This window comes from Rhineura floridana, chromosome 16, assembly GCF_030035675.1.
Source record: "Rhineura floridana isolate rRhiFlo1 chromosome 16, rRhiFlo1.hap2, whole genome shotgun sequence".
In the NCBI taxonomy this organism is placed as follows: Eukaryota; Metazoa; Chordata; class Lepidosauria; order Squamata; family Rhineuridae; genus Rhineura; species Rhineura floridana.
Window position 1 is genome coordinate 34959154 of NC_084495.1, and position 15729 is coordinate 34974882.

Genomic DNA, 15729 nt, shown 5'->3' on the forward strand with positions numbered 1-15729 from the left:
GCTACTCGCGTTCTATTCAGGAGAGGAATTGAGTTCCATCCTGGCGCCGAGAGGTGGAGGCGGAGGAAGGAGTTCTCCGGGAAGGGTGTGGGGAGGAGCGGGCAGCGAAGAGAGCAGCAGAGCCTGGAGGTGGCGAGGTGGGCGGGCGCGGGGAGCCTGAGCCTCCTGGTGGGCAGGGGCAGAGAAAGCCGCGCGCTGGGCAGCGAGGGATGCCAGGCTGCTTTGGCAGAGGCTCTGCAGGCGCCTGGGCGGAGGGACGGAGGGAGGGACCCTGCCCAGCACTCAGCTGGGATGCCCCAGCCCAGCGTGTGCCAGGCGGGGCCTGTGCCAAGACGAGCTGGTCCTGGCAATTGCCAGGGTGGAGAAGGGGGAAGCCCCCGCAGCCTCTGGGCAAGCTATCATTAGCTATTATGGTTCAGCTGAGCGGTGACAAAGGCATGCCTGCCCTAGGACGCCCCTCTTCGCAGGCTGGGAAGCGTGTCTGTGTGTGTGTGTGTGGGTGTGGGTTACAGTTGTGTCACCTCCTGAGCATTCCCCAGCCGAGGCCCAGATCATCTTTGCTCCCATAAAAGGCAGCGGTGATGGCCACCACCTTGGGTGGCTTTAATAGAGGGTTAGACAAATGCTTGAAGAATAGGGTTGCCAGGTCCATGGCCTGAGACTGCTCCTGTATCTTTAGGTGAAGAGAAAGTCAGCCAAGTCAGGACTAGCTGCTGACTTGGAAGGTTAGACTAAATGGATCAGTGTGAGGATTTTTTGGCTGCAGGGGGGGGGGATACAAAGGCTTCTTGTGTCCTCTTCATTTCCCTCTCTCAGTCATAATCTCCCTGTCCTCTGTCTGAGCCAGAGATGGGGGACTTTCGTGCCTCTCTGAAGTTGCTGGACTCCCAACTCCTATCAGCCCCACCCAGCTTGAGCAATGGTTAGGGATGATGATGGGAGTTGGTGTCCAGCAACATTTGGAGGACCGCAGATGATCCTTACCCTTTGCTTAATGTTTCACCAAGAGGATGGCCCACACTTGCCCATTTCTCAGCGCTACATAGACTTGTTGGGCGCATGCATGCTCACACATACACACACCCCAGATTGGTTTTTTAATGTTTAAAACTCATTATTACATTGATATCCCACCTTTCCTCCAAGGAGCGTACAAACATGTTTCTTCCATTTCTCTGTATCCTGGTTAAATGCAGCATCCTCTGTCCTCAGCAGCATAACACATGTTGAGTAAGGCTGCATAGGCACCTTCCCATGTCTTGTTTGCATTAATGCCCTCCCTTTTTTCCTTTTCATGTGTATCCTGCTCTTCCCCCAAGGAACTCGGGACACTCTATATCAGCTGTATATCATCCCTGGCCATTGGCCGTGCCGGCCGGGGGGGGGGCTGATGGGAGTTCCATCCTTGCCGCACCATTTTGTAAACTGGAGGTCTTCTCAGGAGCCTGCATGGTGCCTAGCACATTGTACAGTACATGCTACGTCAGTGGGCGGGGAACCTTTTTCAGCCTGAGGGCCACATTCCCTTCTGGGCAACCTCCCAAGGGCCACATGCCAGTGGTGGGTGGAGCCAGAGGCAAAAGTGACAGAACAGCGAATGTTTATTTTACATTCATACATTATTTTACATATGTACATTTTACATACAATGTAAACAATGAATGTTTACATTACATTAGGTAATATTTTACATTACCTAAACAGTAGGCAAGATGATTATTATTACTGATAATAACAATAACAATAACAACAACAATAATAATAAACAGTAACTAATTTCATTTATGAAACACTTCCTATGAAGTATCCTGAAGCAATGTAAGAGCTGGAGGCCACATTCTAGCCAGGCAAAAACACGTGAGATGCAAACCAGGGCCAGTGAGAGGGTGTGGCTTTGGGAGAGTTCCAAGGGCCAGATAGAGGGGCCTGGAGGGCCGCATTTGGCCCCCGGGCCTGAGGTTACCCAACCCCAATGCTACATTAAAGAGAAACAGTCATATGTTGTTGCTTTTACTCAAGTGCTCCAGTATGTGAAGGTCTTTCCAAAACATTAAACCCAGCCTCCAAATTGGTTGGGTTTTCCTCCCCCACCTCCCTTTCCCAGATTAAATCAGTGTCTGCATGGCTCCATCCCATTTGTTAAAAAAAAGAAATTGAAAGCTGGCCTTGATACAGATCCAGTCATCTTTTTCCATCACATTAAGGATTTTGTTAATGGCTGCTTTCTAACCAACAAACCTGATCCTGTCGATATTGCCCTTTGGAGGAAGGTGCCGGATATAAATTCAGTAAATAAGTAAATAAAGGCAAATCCCATTGAAACCCAGTGGGATTTACCTCCAAGTAAGCATGCTTAGAAGAGCAGACCAGGGGTGCCTGCCTTTCTAGAGAGGCACTTTTCCCCATATGTAGCCAAATTGTGTGGAACTGGGCCAGGATCTTAAGAGCAGACTTGCTGGACCAGGCCAGTGTCCATCTGCTCAGTGTCCTACAGCCAAGTTTGGTGAGGCAGATGCCTCTGGAAACCCCGCAGCAGAGTGGGGAGGTGATGTCCCCTCCTCTTCTTGCTCCCAGTATTTGACAATCGGGAGTGCACAGCCTTTCAGCATGGAGCTTCAGCTCATTTCACTGCCTTAGAGAAGAGCTGTGGATAGATGCATCTCTCTGGGAGCTTCTGCCCTCTGATGTCCTGCCAGTCACCTTTGCCTTCCCCCTTGGCATCTCTGCCTCCCCCTCTGTTCATCATCTTAGTCCCACATAACGCTTCCTCTCCCAACTCAGGCTGGAGACTTTTTTCAGTTTCTGCTTGGTGCCTGCTAAGTCTCAAACTTGCAGTGGAGATTTTTTTATCCCAGTTGGAATCTGCATTGGAGTTGAAACTGTTTTTTTAATATGCAGGTGTTTTAACTGTTTTTATATATCTAATGTCTTTAGATATTCAGTTATTTAACTGTTTTTATGCATGCAGTTGTTTTGTCTAGGTTTTTTACTGCATTGCGAAGTTGTTTTGAGATGCTGCATAAGAAGCAATTCATAAGTGAAATAATAATAATAACAACAACCTAAACTGCATCACAGGGATGTTGTGAAGATAAACTGGAGATGATGGTGGGAGGAGAACTATGTACATCACCCTTGAGCAACTTGAAGGGAACACAGGAAGTAAAAATGAAGGAGTAAATAAATAATAAGTTAGGTGTGTGGTGTGTGGAGAAAGCCTTTTTGGTTGTGGCACCCTGTCTTTAGAAATCTCTGTCCAAGGAGAATTGCTTGGCACCTATCTGATGCCTTTTTATTTATACAGACCTTTAAGAATCAGATTTTATTTTTAATTCTGGTTTTAATATTGAATATCCACTTTTCTACTTTTTAAAACACGATTCTGTTTAAAAATATGATTCTATGTTTCTTTCTGATTCTGTTTTTTACATATGCCACCTGGGGAATATAGGAAGTGGCCTTATACCACATCAGCCTATTAGTCTACTTGCTACCAGATCCTTTTTTTAAAAGCTGGAGATGGCAGCGATTGAATCTGGGATCTTCTGCCTGGAAAGCAAGGATTCCGCCACTAAGCTATGATCCCTGGCTTTCTTTGGAACAGAAGGACGTGAAATGTGTTAAATAAGGAAATAAATTTGTCATTGCTCAGGTCTTTCCTCTGTGCCATCAGATCACTGCCCTCCAATTTGCCTAATGGTATCTCAGCTACTGGCTTCCAAGTCTCAGGGCACCAGCTCAACACAGACCTGAAAATAGAAATAGGAACGCTGGAGACCAGTGCCCGGGCCTTAGTTCTTGTTGATATGCCTTTCTGATTCCTCTGCTTTGCCTTCTTCTACTTTGCCTCCCCTCCCCTTCCCCTCATGGCCTGTTGCACTCTGAAGCTTTTTTCATTTGGAGCTCAGAGTCCCATAGAAGCTCCCTCTGGGCTACACCTTCTTCACAGCCACACTGGGGACAATCTGCCCTTTCGGCCCGAAACCAGGCCAGGATGGTGAGCTCTGCAGGGTCCTGAGTGCAGCCCCGAGCATCTCAGGGAGACTGAATGAGCAACAAGAATGGGAGGCAGCAGCTAGGATGGAAGGGATATGACAAGGCCTTTCAGCAACGCACAGCTCATTCCTCAGGGATCAGCCTGTTCCTCTGGGGCAGGGAAAATCTCTTCCAACTGCTGGTAGAATCCAGGACGGTATTAATCAACCAGGCTTTGCCTTCCAAATGACAGTGGCCATATTACTCCCTGCTTCCTGGCTCAGCATGCCCGCACACATCATGGCTGTCATTTCTGGATGTGCCTTTGACCTTTGCCAACCACACTCCTCCTGTTCACGCACACACGCACACAAATCCGCAGCCCTTTGCTATGGCTGCTGGCAAAGCTGCTGGTGTTGAAAGCTGCAGTAATTTCTGATGTTCTTGGGAATTCTCTTGGTTTTGTATGAAGAATACATGAAGCTACTTTCTACAGAGTCAGACCACCGGCCCACCCAGCTCAATATTACCTACTCTGGTTGGCAGGGGCTCTCCAGGGTTCCGGGCAGGGAAAGGTCTTTCCCATCACTAGTTCTGCAGAAACCAGGGACCGAACCTGGGATCTTCAGAAGGCAAAGCATGTGTTCCACCACTGAACTGCCCCCTACTCTTCACAGTCCTTCAGCAGGCTCTGGTGCTGGACAGCTACGCTTTGCTGAGTCAGAAGGGGGAAGTAGCTTCTGGTTGGGGCAAGGATATCGTGAACAGGGCTTTAGGATCTCAAGGTTTGCAAACAAGTCAAAAGCTTCCCTTGTACCCAGCTGCCTGTGGTTTTAGGAGAGCTGTGAAAATGTTTTTATTTTGCCAGACCTTTGATACATCAGCTGTTGAGGAGAGCTGGGCTTTTTTTTGTGTGTATTTTTTAGAGTTGCTATAAAGACTATCTCCTATCCTATTTATTATATACATTTAGTATTTCCAGTAGTGTGTTTTTAAATTTCTCTTTGAATTGCTTTTAATACAAGCTGTTTGGAGGAGCTGTTTTTTTCAGGAGAAGTCCTGCCTGTGTTTTATGGGGACAAGGGCCATTGTTCAGTGGTAATACATGTGCTTTGTGTGTGAAATGTGCTGCATATAATCATTGGTATTAGCAATTAGAAGGATTTTGGTTAACAGGTCCAAGGAGAATCTCTGCCTGGGGCCAGAGAACTAGTAGGCAAAGTAGGCCAGCCTTCCCCAATCTAGGTGCCCTCCATGTATTTTGGACTACAACTCCCATCAGCTCCAGCCAGCATAGGAGAGGTAGTCCAAAACATATGGAGGGCACATACTGGGCCCAATGTTCTTCAGCCTTGGGTTCTTAGATGTTGGTGAACTACAATTCCCATCATCTATTATCATAGAAAAGACAATAATGCTGGGGAAAACAGAAGGGAGTAGAAAAAGAGGAAGACCAAACAGAGATGGATTGATTCCATGAAGGAAGCCACAGACCTGAACTTACAAGATCTGAACAGGGTGGTTCACGACATATGCTATTGGAGGTCGCTGATTCATAGAGTTGCCATAAGTCGTAATCAGCTTGAAGGGGTATAACAACAACAAAACTGGCTGGCGATTATGAGAGTTGTAGTCCAACAACATCTGGAGACCACGGCTGAAGAACACTGGTGCTAGACACACCTGTGGTCTGGCTCAGGAGAAGGCGGCTCCTTATATTCCATATATGGCAAGCTATTGGTTGATTACTGAGAGATGGGGCAATTGGGAGACTGGAACAGAAAGGTGAATCCAAGCAGTGCTGTTTTCACCCACCTAGCACAACAGAGGGAAATCCAAATGATTCTTGGAGAGACCTGTGTCCTAAGTAGGGGATGTGGCTTTTCTGGACTAATGGATGGTTAAATGAACAACCTTGTGTTTTTTGTCTCTTTTTCTCTCAGGCCAGCCCCTCGCCCATTATTGTGAACACGGACACCCTGGAGCCCAGCCTCTCTGTAAGTCTGCCCCTTTCTCTTGGGTTTTGAGCCTTGTCCACAGGATCTCACTTGCTATTGCAAGGTCTTGTGAAGGGATGGAGGCCTCTCTTCCTTGCTGCCAATGGTACAGGGTCCATTGTGTAGATCCTGCCACAACTCCATCAAATGGTAAATTTAGTAGTTCCGGGTGTGTCTTCCCATATCTTTCATAGATAGGCAGTCAGTCACAATCTGTCAAGAATCATTTGTATGCTTGTGTGAAAGGAACAGAAAATAAAAGAAAAAAGGATAGCGGCCAACTCCTTGGGATGTGGGCGTTCCTGACAAATTCCACCTGGAAGTTGCAGAATATTTTGTTTGCTGGCCACACAGATGTGTTGCCTTTGGGACATGGAACTCCTAGATTTTGCTCTGGTGTTGTGTGTCTGATGGGCTATGTACACCCTACTTTTCAGTGCACTTCACAATTGCTCATAAATAAAAAGTAAATAAATAAATTCCCCTGCATGCTTCCTCAGGTCTTCATTCTCCACCCTCTCCATTCTGTCTGTCCCTGCCCTTCACTGTTGATCTGGAAAGCAGACTAAGCTGTGCAAGATACAAGTGTGGTTACATACAGAATTTTGGTTTCGTTGATGCAGAATGTACATCACGCTCCCCTATCTGGGAGGGAAGGTATTTGTACAGAGCCCACAGACCCTGACTTTAACTGTCATGCAGTTACCACAATCAATAGTCCTTTGAGGATGTCATGATGCAACAAAAATGGAAACCCCAAAAAGGAACTTTAAGCAGGAGCAACAAGCAAGGGCGTAGACAAAATAAATATTAAGTGATCGAACATATTTCTTTTAGGAAATTCAGAGAAATAAAGATTCAACATTTAGATGTGCTGCCTCTTCTTTTTGTGTGTGCTGGCTTATGAAATATTTATTTTGTCGCCTCCATTTATTTATTTATTGCTTCTACTTCCAGTTCCTCTGGAGATGCCCCATGCCATTCTTAGTTCTTTTCTGAAGTTGATAGGAAATTCTCCAGAGTTCATAAGAACATAAGAACATAAGAAGAGCCTGCTGGATCAGGCCAGTGGCCCATCTAGTCCAGCATCCTGTTCTCACAGTGGCCAACCAGGTGCCTGGGGGAAGCCCGCAAGCAGGACCCGAGTGCAAGAACACTCTCCCCTCCTGAGGCTTCCGGCAACTGGTTTTCAGAAGCATGCTGCCTCTGACTAGGGTGGCAGAGCACAGCCATCATGGCTAGTAGCCATTGATAGCCCTGTCCTCCATGAATTTGTCTAATCTTCTTTTAAAGCCGTCCAAGCTGGTGGCCATTACTGCATCTTGTGGGAGCAAATTCCATAGTTTAACTATGCGCTGAGTAAAGAAGTACTTCCTTTTGTCTGTCCTGAATCTTCCAACATTCAGCTTCTTTGAATGTCCACGAGTTCTAGTATTATGAGAGAGGGAGAAGAACTTTTCTCTATCCACTTTCTCAATGCCATGCATAATTTTATACACTTCTATCATGTCTCCTCTGACCCGCCTTTTCTCTAAACTAAAAAGCCCCAAATGCTGCAACCTTTCCTCGTAAGGGAGTCGCTCCATCCCCTTGATCATTCTGGTTGCCCTCTTCTGAACCTTTTCCAACTCTATAATATCCTTTTTGAGATGAGGCGACCAGAACTGTACACAGTATTCCAAATGCGGCCGCACCATAGATTTATACAATGGCATTATGATATCGGCTGTTTTATTTTCAATACCTTTCCTAATTATCGCTAGCATGGAATTTGCCTTTTTCACAGCTGCCGCACACTGGGTCGACATTTTCATCGTGCTGTCCACTACAACCCCGAGGTCTCTCTCCTGGTCGGTCACCGCCAGTTCAGACCCCATATGTGAAATTAAGATTTTTTGCTCCAATATGCATAATTTTACACTTGTTTATATTGAATTGCATTTGCCATTTTTCTGCCCATTCACTCAGTTTGGAGAGGTCTTTTTGGAGCTCTTCGCAATCCCTTTTTGTTTTAACAACCCTGAACAATTTAGTGTCGTCAGCAAACTTGGCCACTTCACTGCTCACTCCTAATTCTAGGTCATTAATGAACAAGTTGAAAAGTACAGGTCCCAATACCGATCACCCCTCCCTGCCACTACTTAGCCTGACCCTGATGTGATGCGCTAACAATTAGGACATATATTTGTGGGGGCAGAAGGGAGAACTCTTGGACCAGCAAGTTCTGTGTCCCAAAATTGGGGAAATGCTCTGGAACATCATTTTATTTATTTATTTGATTTATTATTTGATTTATATCCCGCCCTTCCTCCCAGCAGGAGCCCAGGGCAGCAAACAGAAACGCTAAAAACATTTAAAACATCATAAAAACAGACCTTAAAATACATTAAAACAAAACAACATTAAAAACATTTTTTAAGAAGCATTAAAAACATCTTGTAAAAAGGGTTAAAAACATGACTGCTGCCATGGACTGTAGAATGTGGACTACTCAAGCTGAATATTAAGGAGGAAGGAAGGAATTATTTTTATTAGTAGTAAATTTATATACCACTTACATGCCAAGATGGCTTCCAAGTGGTTTACAAGTATAACTTCACTTATAAAATATCCACATATAATTAAAACACACAATAAAACAATTCCATCAAAACACTATAAACATCCATGTTTAAAATACACAATAAAACAAACCCGTTTAAAAGCATAACAAAATAGTTAAAAGAGCAATTAAAGCAATTACTTAAGGAAGTTCAAGTTCAGGGGAATGCTTGTCTAACTAAAGCAAGTGTGTCTTCAAGAGCTAGTAGAATGCTGATACTGATGGGATCTCTTGTATTTCAGTGTCTGTGGGTTTGCTGAACTTTTTTTGTTATGTTTTCCCCCAGGTGAATGGCAGTGACGGGATGTTCAAGTATGAGGAGATTGTCCTGGAAAGGGTGAGTGAGAGGTAACAGGGCTTGCCATGAATGTGGTGCCAGGGCTTGTGTTTATTGTCCCTGGAGGGCATTTGCCTTTGTAAGTCCAGCCACACAGGTGAATGCCGACTGGGTCTAGAGGTGCAAGCCTTCCCCAACCTGGTGCTGGCTGGGGTTGATAGGAGTTGGAATCCTAAACTTCTGGAGAGCACTAGGTTGAGGAATACTAGACAACAGGATCTCACATGCATGCTGTCTTTTTCTCCTCTACTTTAGCAATCTTAGGGACTACAGCTTGTGACCCAGCTGTCCCAGCCTTCCATTATAGAGCTGACCCAGCTATATAATGAAAGGCTGTGCTTTTCAACGGAGGCTGGAAGATTTGGCCTTTCCCCCCACAATTACTGGCAGACTCCAAGCCTTATGGTCATGCAGATAGTTACTTTGATGGAACAAATCTTCGATGTCCTTGAATTGCGGTATTGTTCTAATTGCGATTAACAAAGGCCTGTGTGAGCCTGTGTAAACACTGCACATCCCATTTATTTATTCATTCCTTATTTCTCTCTTATATACTTTTTTCCCCAGGGAAACTCTGGCCTTGGATTTAGCATTGCTGGGGGCATTGATAATCCACACATCCCCGATGACCCTGGCATTTTCATAACTAAGATCATCCCAGGTGGTGCAGCTGCCATGGATGGGCGGTTGGGGTGAGTGTCCCAGCACACTGGGAATCCTAAACCCGGTGGGAGGTGGGCAGGCACAGATAAACAATCTAGAATGAGATACTTGTTGATGAACTGTGTGTGTGAAGTAAGATAAAATAAAGTAAAAAGTTTGTTTTGAGCGCTTATTAAAAACATCTTTTAGTTTGAGCATTTCCAAACTGTTATCGTATTGTTCAGGATATTTTTAGATGCTAATATTTGTATATACATATTTTGTCTTAACGTTTGTACAGAGTAGTCAGGGCTCCTGTTGGGAGGAAGAGTGGGATATAAATTTCATAAATAAAAACAAATAAATAAACATGGTGCCTGGGGGGATGATGGTGCCCTTCAAGTCTTCCCCTGGCGCTTGTGAAGCTTCTGAACCCCCTCATTCACTTATAAATCTGAAGGAGGAAGTTGGAAATGTGGCACTGTTTCCTATTTCAGCTCTATGTGCTTTTCAAGGTTCAGATTAATTTTACTGGATTTGAGTTTTACCAAGATCTCTTGGAAAAGCAGGGTACACACTCTCTCTGTCTTTGTGTATCTCTGTGCCAGGGGGTGGGGTAGTCTGATCTAGGGGAGAAGTAGGCACCCATTTCACTCGCTTCAAACTTCAAATGTGCCCATGGGTCTAAAAAGGTTGGTGACCCTTATTTTAACATGTTGATTCTTACTTGTTGATTTCAACAAGTCTTTTAAGTAGAAACCTTATCCCAGTTTGCATCTGTGTTGGAATTGCATTTTAAGATATTTTTAAAGCCTTTTTTTAAAGATGGTTTTCATATGTTTTTAAATATGTTTTGTTTTCATATATTTTAAAGTCTGTTTTTAAAAATGTTTTAGAGTGTTTTTAGTGTTTTTGTTTGCCGACCTGGGCTCCTATTGGGAGGCAAGGCAGGATATAAATTTCATAAATAATAATTATAATAATACTATTGGAAACCCCTTCCAGATTCTTATACAGTAGTAAGAAATTGACAGGATAAATAGGTCAATCACAGAGCAAGTTGCAACACTTCTGGCTCTTTTGGCCAGACCATCCCTGACTTATCTGTTGATTTTATTTATAGTATTTTGTACGTATTTTAGCTATATTTACGTATTAGTGGTATTAATATGTATATTTTTCTTATTTATTATATAGTCTATCTTTGTACTTTTGTATTTGTGGCCAGTTGATTGTAAATAAATTATGACGATGACTGAGTTGATAAAATGAGGATGTGGCAGGAGGTTTGGGTGGCAGAGCTGGGGTGGTTGCCCAAACAGGGGCCTGCGTCTGCTCACCTTGGAGCAGCAGAGGCTGATCTATCAGGGCAAGTAGGGCACCGCTCCACCAACCCTAGTCTGATCCCAGCTGACCCCCACCTGTCTGCCTTCTTACTTACAACCAGTCCAGGCTGCCAGCTTCCTCCTCCTTAGTGTTGCCCTTGTGGATCTAAGCATGGAAGAGGATGTGGACCAAAGCAGAATCATTTGCCTTTGTCTGTCACTGGGTCTGGCTTTGCCGCCATTGGCTCAGACACCGCCTGCTGTTGCCTCCCTGCTCTGTGCCCTACCAGTCCCAATGGGCACCAGCCACCACTGTCTTGGAGCATTCTGCTGTGGGATCACTAAGGGGTGATTGGGGACTATTCTTTTATGCTAGCCCTCCTGGCTGTGGCGGATAGTGGCTCCATGTCAGTGGGACAGTGGAATCCGCTCCGGGTTTTAGTCTGAACTTTTACGGTGCTGTCTAAGGTGCTGAACCTATTGTGGGAATAGGCTTTGGCACCTTGGACAGCTCCCTGAAAGTTTGGATTAAAACCCACAGCAGATTCCACTGCCCTACTGACATGGAGTCATCAGCTGCCACTGCTTCCCGGGCTGTGCCCTCCCTCACCATCTCCTCTTGTGCTGTTCTGCATCTGTGGCACAGGGTGAACGACTGTGTGCTGAGAGTGAACGAAGTTGACGTCTCCGAGGTCGTGCACAGCAAGGCTGTGGAGGCCCTGAAGGAAGCGGGGCCTGTGGTGCGGCTCCTGGTGCGGAGAAGGCAGCCCCCGCCAGAGACCATCATGGAGGTCAACCTGATGAAGGGACCCAAAGGTAACACCTTGCACGTGGGCCTTGTGGGCTGTCATGTACAGGCTTGAGTCTGGGGCCGTTGGTTCTCGGTGGGCGTGGGGTGGGTAAACCTGGAGGTCAGAGGTCTGCAAGCTATTGCCATGAAGTCCGGCTACAGCCAAGAGCCAAGGAGGGGTCAGCACTGGGTGGATCAAACATGCTGCTGCAGCTGTCAAGGTCAAAGTGGGAGGGTCAGTTGGTGCCTAAGAATGTGGAGTTAGTGGAGCAGGAGCTGTTGAGATCAAAGGCGGAGGGCTGTAGATCAGTGGGAGAGCACGTGCTTTCCATGCAGAAGGTCCCAGGTTCAATCACTGTCATGTCTAGCTAGGGCTGGGGATATTCCATCTGGAACCCTGAAAAATTGCTGCAAGTCAGTGTGTAGACAATACTGAGATAGATGGGCAAATGATCTGATTTGGTGTAAGGCAGCTTCCTGTGTTTGTAGCTCAGCCATGCAGCACCTGCTTTGCATGCACAAGGTCCCAGGTTCAATCCTTGTCATCTCCCAGGTTCAGTCCTGAAACCCCGGAAAGCCGCTGCCCGCCAGTGTAGACAATGCTATGCACGATGGGCCTGACTCAGTGTAAGGCAGCTTCCTGTGTCAGGAATGAGGCTGGTCAAGGACAAGACTTGGAGGTTATTCAACGGCACAGGCAGGAATCGTGTACGCAGATGTGCCTTTTGCAGTTCGTGGAGTAGCAGTGCAGGGGCAAGCACCAGTGCACCCGAACAATCAAGAGTCAGATTCAGCTGTAAAGAAGAAAGTCTGCCGCAGGTTTTAACCTGAGATAGTTGCCATCTTCCAAGGGCATCCAGAAGGTCGTAGTTCTGCTCCGGGACCAATGGCAGGGCACTGGGGCTTTTTATGGGACATGGCAGGGCCCACCGGGGGTGGGGTGGAGGAGGCATGGGGCACAACATCCATGCCCCTCTGCTCCTGCTCAGCTTACCCTCCAATCCAATGCGTGTAACCTGCTGTTCTCAGAGTCCAGAACTCACTGACTCCAAAACCCACTTTCTGCAATTTGCAACATATAGAGCAGAGTGGATTTCCACAGGTTTACACGCTGAGTGAGCTTGCTTCTTCTTGCTGCCCAGCTTTTTCAGAACTTTACCGTGCTTAAGAGTTGGAGGAATTGTCCCCCATCCTTCTATTCCTTGCAATTTTTTAAAAAAGAGAATAGATATACGGGAGCCTAGGGAGGGGAGGTGGCCCTAGGAGCAGATCCCAGGTTGCATGGCAGGAAAAAGAACCGAGAGACTTTAAGCCCAGGCAATCTGGGAGGGGGCGCTCCATACCCAGCAGAGCCATTGCGGAGCTCCCTAACCTCAGCTCTTTTCCCCCAGGACTGGGCTTCAGCATCGCCGGGGGCATCGGGAACCAGCACATCCCAGGGGACAACAGCATCTACATTACCAAGATCATAGAAGGTGGGGCGGCCCAGAAAGACGGACGGCTGCAGATTGGTGACCGGCTGCTAGCAGTGAGCACTCAACTTGTTTTGTTCCAAGTGTTGGGATGGGCGACACTGTGGATGCCACCAGCCCTTAGAGCGAGGGAGCTGGGCAAGCCTCTAGTTGTGTGACTTCCCCCCAAAATGTTTAGGGTTGACAGGGCTTCTTAGAGGTATCCAGTGGGTTGCTGTGGGGAGCAGCTGCATGGTCTGGTCCCAGCAGGGCTCTATTTGTGCTTTTCATTAGCTGTCATAGTTAGGGATGGAACACCCATGTTCAGAGGCAGTCTACCCCTGCCTAGCTGGGACCATGAGGCGGGGGAGGGCTGCTGCCTGCCTTCAGGCCCATCCAATTGGCTACTGTGGGAAGCAGGATACTGGCGCAGTTTTACTGTGGTTCTCACTAGCCATGCTAAGTGATGGAACACCCATGTTCAGAGGCAGGCTACCTCAGATGTTGGGTCCACAAAACTGGGGGTGGCGGCTGCCTTCAGGCCCATCTGGTTGGGCATTGTAGGAAGCAGGATACTGCTCTAGCAGGACTCTCCCTACAGGCTTGCCTCAGCTTGCTCTTGGCTCTGCAACCCTTCTGGCCTCTACACAAACCTCTGGCTGTTTCTCTGCCCTCCCCGCCCGTGCCCACTCTCCCCAGGTGAACAACAGCAACCTGCAGGATGTCCGGCATGAGGAGGCTGTGGCTGCGCTGAAGAACACCTCCGATATGGTATACCTGAAGGTGGCCAAGCCAGGAGGCTCCCACCTCAATGACGTGTACGCGCCGCCCGACTACGCCAGCAGTACGTATCTGCCTTCCCCTGCCTCTTGCTCTCGGGGAGGGGCACAGCTCTGCTTTGCATGCAGGAGGTCCAGGCTCAATCACCAGCATTCCCAGCTAAAAGAGCGTTAGGCAGCAAAAGATAGGGAAGACCTTTTTCATGTATATATTAGGTTGAGAGAGTGACTGGCCCAAAGCTACCGCCCAGTGAGCTTCATGGCTGAGTGGGGATTTGAACTCAGTTCTCCTAGTCTTAACACTCTAAGCACACTGGCTCTGCCTGAGACCCTGGGGAGCTGCTGCCACTCAGAGTAGACAGTGCTGGCCCAGATGGACCAGCAGTCTTGTCTCAGGGTAAGGCAGCTTCCCATGTTCCTATGAGAAGGGCAGTGGCTCGATGGGAGAGCACTTGCTTTGCATGCAGAAGGTCACAGGCTCAATCCCCAATGGCATCTCCAGGGAAGGGCCTGTCTGAAAAACTGGAGAGCCACTGCCAGCCAGTGTGGACAACACTGACCTAGATAGACCAACGGTCTGACTCAGTGGTTTGTGTTCCATGCTAGTACTACCCAGAGCAGACCCATTTAAGTTAATGGGTATGGCCAACTTATGCACGTTAACTTAAATGGGTCTATTCGGGCACAAGCCGGTGTAAAGCATCTTCCTCCGTTCCGGTTCCTATATCACTTTTGCCCATCCGCCATTTCCTATTTGATGGTGTTTCCTGGGAAACAAACCCATTTAGTTGTGCGGGTGGGTGGTGGGTATTTTTCAATGCCAGTTGCCCTCCTCTTCCCAGGGCCTCCCTGGGTTAACTCCTGAACCGAAACGCCTCCTCCTCCTCCTCGACATTGGGGTGTGTGTGGTGTGTGCCACAGAGCAAATGCTTAGAGGCACGCTTCCATCTCACCCCCATTCATCACAGCACAGTTGAAATGAGCTTTCTGCATGCCAGAAGCGCTCTCACATACAGAACTTCCAGGGCCACTTCCTGCCAAGTGACGAGCATCCACTCTGCACGTGGAAGGTCCCAGGTTCAATCCACGGCATCTCCTGATAAAGCCGGGAATGTCTCCAGTCTGAAATCCCGGGGAGCCTCTGAGCACTGAGCTAGATGGGCCAATGGCCTGACTCACGGTAAGGCAGCTTCCTACATTCCTATGAGACCAGCCCATACTCCCTATGCTGCTTCCAGGTTTTTTGTGGGGTGGTTTTCATCACCCACCTCAGCCCCTGTGCTTAAAGCAGCTCATTTTCTTGTCCCTGCGGAGGAGAGTGCAAGGCAGAAGGCAAGCACTAAGGGGCAAATTTCATCCTTGCTCTTGACATCATGGGCATGGGGGTGGGGGGAGAGGATACTGAGCAAGGGGGAGAAGGGTAGGAAACTCTCGGGGAGATACCAGGGCCTCTCTCTTAGCCTGGAGATAGGGAAACTCAGACCTGGAGGTTCCTCACGGCCTTTTTGTCTGGCTCATGGGACTCTATCTAGGCGACCTCAGGCCACAGCAGCCTTGCTCAGTACCTCCCCGAGTGCTTTTGCTTTTGCATGGAATGTGTCTGTGAACTGCGATAATGCCTCCTGCTTGCCTAGATTCAGGATATAAATGTGTGTGTGTGTGTTTATATATATATTGAACTTTTGCTTGGTGTAATGTAACCTACTGCAAGAAAAGTAAGAGTCACACTTGTGGTTCTGCCCACTTTTTTCCTTTCTAGCCAGCCCACTACTTCCATGCGGCCCTTGAAGGGTTCCCCATGAGGGGTTGTGGCCCTCAGTCTGAAAAATGA

The 15729-nt window shown here is 47.4% G+C and overlaps 1 protein-coding gene across 4 annotated transcripts in view; it reads left to right on the forward strand.

Moving 5' to 3' along the window:
• Positions 1 to 15729, forward strand: part of DLG3 (discs large MAGUK scaffold protein 3) — a 92886-nt gene that overhangs the window by 35198 nt on the left and 41959 nt on the right. For all 4 annotated transcript variants that reach the window (XM_061598169.1, XM_061598168.1, XM_061598167.1 and 1 more), the window contains 6 exons: positions 5919 to 5972; positions 8861 to 8911; positions 9479 to 9603; positions 11525 to 11694; positions 13060 to 13196; positions 13819 to 13963. In XM_061598169.1, the coding sequence (XP_061454153.1) occupies positions 5919 to 5972; positions 8861 to 8911; positions 9479 to 9603; positions 11525 to 11694; positions 13060 to 13196; positions 13819 to 13963 (682 nt within the window). The remainder of the gene's footprint in view (positions 1 to 5918; positions 5973 to 8860; positions 8912 to 9478; positions 9604 to 11524; positions 11695 to 13059; positions 13197 to 13818; positions 13964 to 15729) is intronic.